General features: G+C 37.4%; 2 protein-coding genes across 4 annotated transcripts; one reads left to right on the forward strand and one right to left on the reverse strand.

Annotated features, from left to right (window-relative positions):
* On the reverse strand, positions 1-2819 carry LOC140994953 (uncharacterized). Of its 2 annotated transcripts, none has more exons than XM_073464813.1 (4): positions 2731-2819; positions 1840-2020; positions 1501-1739; positions 1-1198 (listed from the first exon to the last, which is right to left on the reverse strand). In XM_073464813.1, exons 1-4 carry the CDS (start codon positions 2752-2754, stop codon positions 875-877), a joined length of 768 nt encoding a protein of 255 aa, XP_073320914.1. In that variant the 5' UTR covers positions 2755-2819; the 3' UTR covers positions 1-874. The 2 variants fall into 2 exon arrangements, with proteins under 2 accessions (XP_073320914.1, XP_073320915.1); XM_073464814.1 differs by having other exon boundaries at positions 2737-2798.
* Positions 2820-9647: 6828 nt separating this feature from the next.
* On the forward strand, positions 9648-12172 carry mibp2 (muscle-specific beta 1 integrin binding protein 2). Of its 2 annotated transcripts, XM_073464139.1 has the most exons (8): positions 9648-9914; positions 10500-10590; positions 10805-10853; positions 11075-11264; positions 11347-11418; positions 11514-11620; positions 11740-11828; positions 11912-12172. In XM_073464139.1, exons 1-8 carry the CDS (start codon positions 9889-9891, stop codon positions 11918-11920), a joined length of 633 nt encoding a protein of 210 aa, XP_073320240.1. In that variant the 5' UTR covers positions 9648-9888; the 3' UTR covers positions 11921-12172. The 2 variants fall into 2 exon arrangements, with proteins under 2 accessions (XP_073320240.1, XP_073320241.1); XM_073464140.1 differs by lacking the exon at positions 10805-10853 and having other exon boundaries at positions 9681-9914.

Here is a 12172-nt window from a genome sequence, read left to right on the forward strand (position 1 = left end):
TTGAACAACTCAAAACAGGAGCTTTATTTTAATAGAAAACAACAACAATATATTTCAGGTTTTTACAAATAGCAGCTTCATTTAGTCAGTCTCTAGAGAACACTGGACCAAGTGTCAGTCATGTCCAGCTGACTGTCTGAGGTACGCAACAACCAAACATCTTCTCTCTCCATCGAACAGTTTCACACTTAAAAGGTGTTAACATTGGAGCCCAACTGACATATTAGTAGGCGATATCAGCCTTAAATTCACTCTGTAGTTGTAGGTATAACGATATAAGAAAAGCAGCCGTTAGCAACATAAAGAACATAAACTCATAAAATTCATAAAATCCAGGGGTAGGTTGTTTTTGACTTCAGTCCAACCTTCTTATCTTGTTTCTTGTTGCAGAAAATCACACTTTATAATATGTAAACAAACAAGTGGCCAGTTTCACAAGTTGATTTGCAAGCAAATATCAGATGGTGGCAGTGTTCAACAAATATCTAACAAATTGAGGTTAAATTTGTGAGTCCTACTGGTCTTTTACATGCTAATGTATGGGTGAGAAGTATGAGATTTGTTTTAATCAATGAAATATTTCAAAATGACCACAAGAGGAAGTCATGTTATGTTGCAAAATGCTGCTTGCATGTAGTAAATTTGGTGAAACTGGCAGAAGGCAATGAGGCATCTTAGCTGAGGCGGTAGTAAAAACTTGAACTAGAACTTGTAAACAATCCAGTTTTTCACCTCCACTGAAGATGCAGTGGGCTAGCACAAAGATACAATCGAACGTAATCAACAGTAAATTAAAAAATAGCTTATTTTTTTCTTTTGTTTGTGTGTGTGTGTGTGTGTGTGTGTGTGTGTGCGTGCGTGTGTAAACCCTTCCCTACTCAAACTCGGCTTCGAAGAGGAGTCTCTCGATTTTCATCCTGACGACTGACTTTTTCTGAGGGGACAGCTTTTTAAACATTTTCACAAGGTTCATGAAATAGAATTCATCGCAGTCTTGTGGTCTTTCAAGGTTTGTCTGTACAGTTCGGTCACATTTTGAAGGCTCTGGCTCCGTACTCCTCCTCATCATGTCCACAGTGTCCAGTTCATTTGACTTGGGGATGACTGGAGTCACTGACTGGCTGCTGCTCGCTCCTTGGCCGTCTTGGTCGTCTGTATCCGAGATGATGGTTATTTCCTCACTGTCATCTTTGAGCTCCTGTGAGGACAACAAAAAAGTTTTTTTTAAGAAAGAAAAAAAAGAAAATCTTTAGGGTTTAATTGCAGATCTAGTTACATAGCCAATCAAAGTGAGTTTTCCCCCACATGTCCTTAAGAAACATCTGCAGCCATAATAGATAACATGACACAATGAAAACACGCAAAGGAGGTTTTAGAAAACTGCTTTAAGAAATCTGGAAAAGTGTCATGACAAACAGTATGCATTCAGGAGACATGAATGCACATCTTTTGTGACAAAAAGCTCACTTTAAAGTGCATCAAACGTGAATACAGCCTTACTATGTCATTTGAAAGGACGTTACTCTCTCCAGGAGTCGGCAATGGAGCAGTTTGAAACGCCTTTTTTGACGCCTCTGTCTGTAGTTGGGATGATTTCTCAGCTCTCTTCTGTTGGTTATGGCGGCAGGCTAGTAGATGGTCAGTGAAATCTCTTTTCTTTATCAGTGTGGCTGAGCAGTACAAACAGTGGTAATGCCGCAGTTTTCTGCACTGCAGCCCACATATTAGGATCGTGTACTCTGAAATATGAACAACACATTAAATTGGGAAAGAGTTAGTAATGACTCATTTTGTTGACACTGTTAATCAATCATAAATGGGAGAATGTAAAAACATTACCCTCAAAGGAAACGGCTCTCTTTAGATGATATTTCATATGATTCTCAGCTTTGTGTAGGTAATGTGTGGGGTTGAAATCAACAGGTGAACATATTGGACAATGATATCTGCTTGGCGTGCAGCAGTTGACGCATTTTTTCAGAGTGTGAATGGACAATCCCTTCTTGATCGATGTATGAACCTGGAATAGATAAAACATGAGTTATTAATAATACTGAGACATCCAGGAACTACATGCCTACGAAGAGCCATGTTGTCTGCTTTGGTTGTAAGAGAAATACAGCCAATTTAAAAATGTGAGTTACTTAGACAGTATTGTGATAGGACGATATAATTAATATCTAAACATCTGTTATTATGGCAAATGCAAAGCAAAACAACAACAATGCACATGTGTGTTTTCATTTCAATGAACAAGCGTCTGCTTCTGATTTTAACAGTTTTAGCCCTTTTGTTTCTACAGAATGACTTTTTAAAGGCTAACGATATTAGTCGGCTAGCCTTGCTAACTTTTGGCTACGAATGATGCCGGGTGTTAAGTTTCTATCGTGTTAAACGTGTTTTTCCTTTACATTTTTAAGAATAGCATTATGTCTTCGGATCTCCTAAATCACCACTATGTGCTTTGGAGGAAATTCAAAAGTTAACACCAACAAATACACATTAATTTCATTTGCGTTCGTTAGCTGGCTAACGTTACCTGCGCGATAACTATGTTAGCTAAACAATTAGCTAATAGCTTGGCGAAGTGAAGTCAACAAGACAACTTCTCTGAGGTATTTCATCTACTACATGGCTGAAAAGTGAGACTAACACGACGGTCACACATTCATAAGTTGTTATAATTATAAAGATATGATAATCATTGACTTTGTTCGTGTGTTATCTTACTTTTACCTGTCGACCACTGTCCATCGTTCCCGCAGAAAAGTTAAATAAGTTTTATCATGGGTGTTTTTCTTCTTCTACTTCTTCGTCTCCGGTTTTTAATGACGGATGGCAAACCAGCGACATTACCGCCACCTACTGGACTGGAGTGTGAAGGAGACGCTCGGCACAAATAAAACACGAATAAAAACTAAATTCTCTCGATTATTCTTATTTTAATATGATTATATTATTCTATAAAGTTTATTTGAAGTACTTAATTAGAAGATTGTTTAGTTTCCATGATAACGGTGAAAAATATGTGCATTAAAACTATAATATGTGACACCTTTGAAATATACTATATATACACATAGAAAAGCTACTAGACATATAGATGTTAAGACATGTGACTTGTACTACACCATATCTACAGTGTAGATAGTATTGGGTAATGCTGCAATACGTAATAATTTACAAGGTGAGCATATATAAATAAATGCTATATAAATGCTACAATCAACAGTAGAATATCGCACATGATACTGTGAACTTATTTTCCAATATTCTTTCCCAGCCCACACGAGGCAAATGGGAAAAACCTCAGTTTCTATAATAAGTGAACGATGTTCATCACAATGTCTTGTCTACATGATTATTTCTGCTAGAGCAATGTTAGAAAGTGCAGACAAACTAGATCCAATTATCTTTTTATATCCACCCACCGTGAAACCAGTAGTATCTCCATACTTCCCATTAATTGTGTGTCTTGATAAATAATCTCCTGTCAAGTGAAAGATAATATCAATGTGCCACTATTGTTCATTTTTTACTTTTTATTAAAGGACAAAAAAACAACCCTCCTGTCTGTGTTTCACTAGTGTTCACTACTACACCCCCGCTCTCTTCCAATTTATTCCCCTGACCTTTGACTTCCAGCTCCTCCCTGCAAAGCTTGTTCAGCTCGCCTCTCCAGCTCCTCACTTACCTTCAGACCCACATGAGCAAGAACCCACACAAACAAAATCTTCATCTTTACTGGAATTCAAGGACCACTGCCTCTTGATAACACAACATCTCTACTTTTTCCCTCTTTCACCCATTTCATAGCCAAGAGAACAGTGAACACTTCCCCAACCTCACTGAACTGAAAATCAGGCACATTTTGCACTTGTCTTGGGTGTCTATTATTTCTTGACAGATATGTTGTTTTATTAATTGATCATATCCTTCCTGAGTTTGACTTTTATTTTAAACATGTATTGTGGAAATTGAAATTCCCTTTTTGTTTATACGGTATATGTTTGTATATTGACTTCTACACTTGAAATTGGTTCTCTATAAACAGGGAGCACGGTTTTGTCACAGGGTTTCGGTGTGATCCTTTAATCTAATCACTTCCTGGGATGCTTACATTTGAGCTGTTTCCCAGTATTTGCTCTGCTTTTAACTCCATTCACATGCTGTTTTTTGTTAATGTGTGTGACAAAATGAGAAAGATCAATTTGTTAATGTGTCAGCCCCTCCTGGAGAGACTCCTTTCTTGACATCGTTCTGCCTTTATCTGTTCAGAATTATTGCATGTAATTGCATTCAAGCATGCATCTTTTTTGCAGAATGAAAAGTCTTTGGAAAGCTTTTAAAGGAAAATGATGCAACAAGATATGGTCATTTCTTCTTCAGGTTTTAAAAAAAAAATCCTGAAATTAAAAGCTCAAGAAAGAAAGAAGCATAAAACAAAACTGTGTTTTGGTCTTTATAGAGAGAAAACTTCTCAGATGGAGTTTTAATCACAGCCAGCAGATGGCAGTCAGATGTTGGCTGCTTTCAGTTAACAATGAACAGAACAAAATGTGCAGAAACTATTAAACTTCCTTAAATCTCTTAGTTAAAACAAAAAAGACATCTTGAGGGACACTAGATCCTAACTTTGCTCTGACTTAACGTGATCAACCAACTGTATCACTTGACCAGACTGGATAGAAGAAAATCTAGATTTCCTGACATTCACTGTTAACACTACAGTCATGCAGAAAATGTGACATTCATGGAAATACAATCACATTAAACATGAAGAATGCAGGATGACACGTACGTGACTCCTGAAAATCTGAGGTGAAATGTGATGAACGAACAGTGAGGAGGAGGAGGAGGAGGAGGAGGAGGAGGAGGAGGAGGAGGAGGAGGGAAAAAAAGCAGAGAAGAACACAGTGTACAGTCAGTGTAGTATGTCCACAGACCCTGCAGTATCTTGCACGTCTATGAGACTTTCATATGTGGGACGGTTTAATATTTGCTGTGAAGCTGATTCAGTATCTCAGGTCTTGTTAGGTTCATGTCAGGAAACACAGTGACATAATCTTCACATATAAAATCGGTCACAGCTGGATGTTCATTACGTCTCAGTGCTGTGAGTCTCAGTTCATACAAGCATGTAAATTACACAAAATGGCCATAGACAGACTTGTAACGGTAAGGAAGTGTCATGTGAAAGGTAAAGGCACCAGTTTACATTAGGATGACACAAACTTAAGTAACTGTAGCTGTATTAGTTTGGAAAAGAAAAGAGCAAACAGTGTCATTTTACAGCCACAGTACATAGACATTTGTATTAATGCCCCAAAATCATTCTGACAAAACTGAAACAAAATAAAATCTTAAAATAATATTATATCAAATAAAAGCCGAAAACACAAAAATAAGTGTTCAGGTTCTATAACTTTAGAACATGTAAAGCACTTTTAGCTCCATATTGATTGAAAATGTTATTCAGTTTCTTATTGTTACTACTTACTTGTTGATTTTTACATTGATTCATATCATTTCATCTGGCAAGTTAGGTCCAGTTGTGCTCCAATTTATGCCATTTTATACCAATACTTGCAATTCCCCGTGTTTACTACATTTATTTGATAGCTATAGTTGCTCGTAATTTTTCAGTTTAACAATTTATATATAAAACATATGATGAGGTTAAATATAGACATGTGACCAAAGTAATTTGGCCCACGTCTCAAGCAAGTCCCTAGTAACTCTTCTTGGGCAAGGAAAGTAAAGTCAGACAAAAAAACAAAAACAAAAAACTAATTATTTTACAAAAACTTATTTATTTCTTAGTTTCTCTCCATCAAAGAAATATTGCCTCCCCCATCACTTTTGAACAGTGAAATATTGACAACCAGACAATAAAATACTAAACTAGAGTTACAGTTTCACAGTTGTTTGCCTCCTCCTCCTCCGCATGAGTAAAGTTGCCATTCCTGAGTTATGGCGTATAATGAAGAACATTTATAATGTCACAGTGCATTTAACCACTTTTGGATATCAAATGTCGTAACTTCATCATTTTATCCTATTGGACATTTGTGTGAAATTGTATTGTAATTATCTTATAATTTCTTGAGCCAGGGTCAAAAATGTGTTTTGTGAGGTCACAGTGACCTTGACTTTTGTCATAGTAGACATTGAAATATTGTATAAAAATATGAGTTAATAAAATAAAATTCGACATCCCCAATCTAATTCAATCAGAAGGTATTATTTCCAGCGACTTTCTGAAGAGTTTCAAGCGTAACTCAGCAGACATTACATGACATTACATCACAAATGGAACAAACACAGAGACTGACAGAAAAAGTCTTCTTTACCAAATTGAGTAACTGCATGAAAAACAAGATTAGGCCTTCTTGGTATCCTTTAAGTACCAAGAATGTCAGTCGCATTTCAAAGCAATAAAATGTTACTTCCTGGAAAAAGATTGTTGATTGGTGAGTCTCATCTCCAGGTCATCAAATGCTGACGCTTTCAGTTGGCAGCTGGGGTCGGACGCCAACCCAAAGGCATCAGTATTTGGTGATCTTTCTCCAGGAAGTCACAATTTGTTGCTTTTAAGGTGACAGTATTGCCAATATATCACATGGTAGTCCAGGGATGCTTGTAAATAGCTGATATCAAGCCATTATCATAGCATCAGTAAAAGTGGAGAGGGTAAGTTATCTTTGCTTGACCCCCTTGAGACATTATACCAGATTCAATCCATGAATATAAATGTCTTTGTGCAACATTTTGTCCCAGAAAATTTTGTTGTTTTGTTCAAGAAAATCTTCATTTTAGGCTCCAAACTGACAGAATGAATCTGAGTCAATCTATGAATAGAAATCTTACAAGCTCAATTCCACACTTGGCGACTTCCTCTTCATAGTTGAGGTTCTCAAGGGTGTAAACCCCAACATAAGTAATATTTTGGTGTAACCTCAGGAAACTGTGTCATGGAGTTGGTTGGGAAGTTTCTAAACAAAAAATGGAGAGGTCAGCTGGTGAAATAAACACCACAAAAATGTACTGCGTTCAGATCTGTTGTGTTTTGTTTATTGTGTGTCCCTGATTCAGGCACTAATATGAATTCAAATCAAATCAAATAAATTTCATTTATATAGCCCAAAATCACAATCACATTGCCTCAGTGGGCTTTACAAACTGTACAGTGAACGACATCCGCTGTCCTTCGACCCTCGAGTCGAGTGAGGAAAAACTTGCCATATTGAGAAAAAAAAACCTTTTAACAGGGAATTGTCTCGTCTGGCGGTATGGCAGCCTTATCTTGTATATTATGTGTACACTGATAACACTGCTGAATGCAACTAGGCTGACACAGAACATTAATTAAGGGAAAAATGTGACAGGTGACTGTAGTTAACATATACCTGTTAAGGTCCTAGCAGTAAAGAGAGGCCCTGTCGTCCTGTAGATTAGTTATATGTTATATGTAAGTTATATGTTACCAACAATGACCCGCCTCTTTTATGGTTTTAGGTTTTATTTTTCAAGGCATTTTCCCCTCCTTAGATACTAAACTTATATTCTCTATCCTTGTGACGACAAAGGTCTTGTCTATTTTAGTCTTTTCTAATCAAGTCTACGACATCGATTCATTTTTCAAAGATTTAGTGATGAGCAAAACTCAGGTGAAAGTGGCACCAACACAGTTCAAAAATACTACAAATACTAAGGACCTACTTTTGCTACAGAAATAGAAATAATAACAAAAACAGAATTATAATTGTATTGTGGCATTACATTATCATTTTCAAGTTTACATCATCATTCTAATAAAGCTGGCTCTGGGCTCCATATGTTTGAGTATGAAAATTGAGAGTGGCTTTGAAGAGGGGTCCCTTTCGCAGCCTTAATGATTTGTATTTTAATGTAAGCAGTGTTTTAATGTAGTGTGGCTCAGGCGGAGCTGTAGTATAACTAATTTATAAAATACCACGTGATTTAAACTGCAGAAAAACATAATTTCTTAAAAAAACGTATAGTATGTTTTGCATTTAAAATGAAGCAGAAGCAGAATGATAAGCAGTACCTCAATATGGTAGCTTTTGATTTTGATAGAAAATCATGATAGAAAGTGAGATTTTCATGTCTTTTTCATTAATAAGCAGGGTTAGGTGCTATATAAAGTATAGAAAAGTATAAATATACAAAAAAGCTTCATCCACAGAGAGGTACACAGCCCACATACAGAGATGTGCTTTAAACAAGATGTCATGGCTTCTCTATACTGAGAATGGCCATAATACAGGACCTTTAAAGGGGCACTATGTAGTTTTGGAGAAGAAATTCAGACTCAGAAATTAAATTTTTACAATATTAATGAGGTAATAATACAGAAATATTTAGGTTTTCCATGAGTGAATAAACAAACTGTTCTCAGAGGAAAATAAGGTCCCCAGAGCACTGTTTGAAGCTAGATAGGTGGCAGGGTCCGCCACATATAAACAAGGTAAAACAGTGTTGTCCTTTAAGGTCAGCTTGTTTATTCAGTTTGTTTGGTAAGTTTGTTAAAAAAATTTTTTTTTAAAAATCAGTCAATGAAGATCTTTCTTTTCTGATTAAAATTTTCTCATCTATAAGTTGCACTCAAAAATGTTAGTAGTTTGTGCCAGAACACCAAAGGATGGCCGTGGAAGATTATTAACATTAAGACAGCAGCAATCTGTCAAAAAAATTATATCCAAGAAAAAACTGTCCATTTAAATCTTTATAAATGAAAAGTAGCTTATATCATATCTGTGAAATTATATTGAAAATGGCCCCTGAGCACTGGATTGTTAATACACTGGCTATTGATAATGCATTAAATAACAACTGTTAAAAGGTAACTAATAGGCCAATTCTGTGTAGCTTTTGAGAAGATACTTTGTACTTTTAAGTATTATTCAATACCAGTAGTGTTACTTGAAATTGAGTAATATTTAAGTAATGTAACTGTTCTCATACTTGAGTACAGATTTTCAATACTCTTCATTGTTTCTTTAAATAGTTTGTACTATGACAATGCATCCTATTTTATCAATTAATCAAATGTCTTGCTAAGTAACTATAGCTGTGAGATAAGTGTGAGGAAAAAGTACAATATTTGCTTCTAAAGAGAGTGAAGTGGAGCAATAAAATAGCACAAATTGGAGTTAAGTAAGTAAAGTACAGGTTTTGTTCATTTTTTGCTGTCAAATTTAATTACATTAAAAAGTAAGTAATACTGAGTAACTTTTAAGAAGAATACTTTTACTTAAGTATTATTTTAATACCAGTAGTTTTACTTGTAACTTCAGTAATATATCTAGTATTATTGCAATGTTATAACAATGCATCCCATTTTATTAGATAATAAAGGACGAAAGGGAAAAAGTACAATGTTTGCCTCTAAAAATAGTTAGGTGGAGGGATAAAATAGCACAAACTGGAGTAAAGTAAGTGAAGTTCACGTTGTGTTCATTTTTTGCTGTAAGAATGAATTACATCATAGTTTATGGTTTGGAGGGCGGGGTGAGCGGAGGTGGGAGGTGGGAAGGAGCTGCGGTCGCACTCGCTCGTGATTGGCTGGTTGTGAGTTTTCCGTGCGGCTCGAGGTGTTTAAATAGCCAATCACGGCGCTCTCTCCAGTATGTGTAGCAGCTCCATTGAACTGACGGCCCTCTCTCGGCGGAAGACCGCGTCCGTGTGACAGCCCGTCTCAGCGCTTACCTTACTCACTTAACTCAAGTGCCATGGAGGAATCAAGTAGTTGACGTTTCCTGCTGTAACCTTCTCTTTTTAAGCTTTCTTCCGTCTGATCACTGTGATCCCGAACCGGTTTATTGACGTTTTGACCTTTTTTACGAGCTTCGACCATCCGCAGACATGAAGTACATCATCGGCATCGGCGGGTGAGTTCCGGCAGGATGAATGGGTGGGAGCTAAGCTACATGCTAGCAGGCTAACGGAGCTGCTAGGCCGTGAAAGCCCGGCACACGTGGGGAAGGGCGGTCATGACATCCGCCAAATGGTCGCTTCCTTTTTCGTTGTACCGCAGTTATAACCGTACAGTGACCAGATATGTCGGTGTTAATTTACAGCTTCTGCTAATCACCTCTGGTTAACGAATAAACAAAGCTAAAGCTAAGGGTTACAAACATGTTATAGAGATAAGGAAGTCCGCCATATGGCCAGTTGACCCACCCTTTTTGTTCCGGCTTAATGTAGTAGATATTAATGCCTTATATCAATAAAATGTGCAAAATATGTATTATTGTGTAAATAACTGATAAAATAGTGGTCGTTTATGACTTATTGCTGTTTGTTTTGCTTTTATATCAGTTACAAGTTCAATTCTACATATTTAACGATAGGTGTTGCACTGTCAAATGGATGCCCCAGGCACTGTATTTTGATGTGATGGTGTAGTAATTAATATTTCTATGTGTGTTGCATCATCTTCCATTCATTGCCATGTTTTGCTTTGTTCCGTTCAGCGTAACCAATGGAGGGAAAACCACCCTCACCAACAGACTGATCAAGAACCTGCCCAACTGTTGTGTGGTGCACCAGGATGACTTCTTCAAGGTGAGCCACATGCACAACACACATTTTTCTTGTTTTTGAAATTATGGATATAGTTAACAAAAGGGATTGCTCTGAGTAGCCGAAGTTGGTGGGGTATGAAGTTAACACTTTGCTGCCTGTGTTAGTGTGTAAAAACGCTATCAGAGCCTTCCATATAGCAAAGTGCAGCACTAGTGGAATGTACCTGGGTACATCTTATCCATGTATGTTTCAGCCCCAAGATCAGATTGAAGTTGGTGAAGATGGCTTTAAGCAGTACGATGGTAAGCCTGGGTTTTTATGAAAGGGTTTGTGTGTGTGTGTGTGTATGTATGTTTGTGTGTGTGTGTGTGTGTGTGTTTGCTACTGCTGCAACGTTTGTAATCTGCATGCAAAATAAACAAACTTAAATCCTGAACATGTTTCTTACATACTCTTTTGCAATTTTCTATACGTTTCCCTTCTCGTTTTCTTTCCATCCTCCCCCCTCCGCTTCGCTCTTCAGTCATTACTGCTCTGGACATGGACGCCATGATGAGTACGATCTACGCATGGCTGGAGAACCCGGTGAAGTTTGAGAAATCTCATGGCGTTAATAACACCCTGGATGATGAGATCGTCCCCAAGTCTGACCATAAGGAGGAGGAGGAGACTCACATCCTTATTGTGGAGGGCTTCCTGCTTTACACCTACGGGTAAGAAGCAAGTGTGATAATTATTTTTCTGTTTGTGTTGGGACCAGTATGCCTTGAGGCTAATTTGTCTCCACCCCCGCAGACCTTTGATCGACGTGCTGAACCAACGTTACTTTATTTCCATCCCATATGAAGAATGCAAAAAGAGGAGGTGGTAAGTGTTCTCACACTGTTCTATCTGGTGTTTGTGTAGTCTAGCCTGCTGTCTCACTACCACATGTAATTGGTGTTTTTTTTCTTTCTCTGCAGCTCGAGGAACTACACGGTGCCAGACCCCCCCGGCCTGTTCGATGGCCACGTCTGGCCCATGTATCTGCAACACAAGAACATCATGGAGACATCAAGTGTTGACGTTTGTAAGTATATACATTTTTATTTTACATTTTGTATTCTTTATTTTGCATGTGACTACATTTTCATATTTAAAAGTGAAAGTTTCTCCTGTTGATTAAATGTTTGTGTGTTGCTATTACAGTGCAGCTAGATGGAACCAAGTCAAAGGAACAACTGTTCAACTTTGTCTACGGCGACATCCTGAACAACATCCAGACATCTCAAACAAAGGTACACCAATCATCAAGCGACCCTGTTCCAAAACATTTTTAATCTAAATGTGAGTTTCTGATACATTCTTTCTTGGTTTGCAGGTCGTATGATCGGCTAAAGGGAACACATACTCAGCCTGCAAGCAGAAGACCACCCTGCCTTAAGTTTCTACCTGGCAGCTCATTTAGCTGACTGCTATGATTTATATGTAAATGTTTAACTGACGGCATCAAATGCTGGCATGATTTTTATATCGACCATATTTATTGCTTTGTTACAGCCTATACTCCAAGAGAGTGGATGATGCGTTCAGAAGATGGTTGCATTTAGTTGCATACGTCAATAAATGACCTCCTACCAAC

The sequence above is a fragment of the Pagrus major genome, chromosome 4, assembly GCF_040436345.1.
Source record: "Pagrus major chromosome 4, Pma_NU_1.0".
Taxonomy (NCBI): domain Eukaryota; kingdom Metazoa; phylum Chordata; class Actinopteri; order Spariformes; family Sparidae; genus Pagrus; species Pagrus major.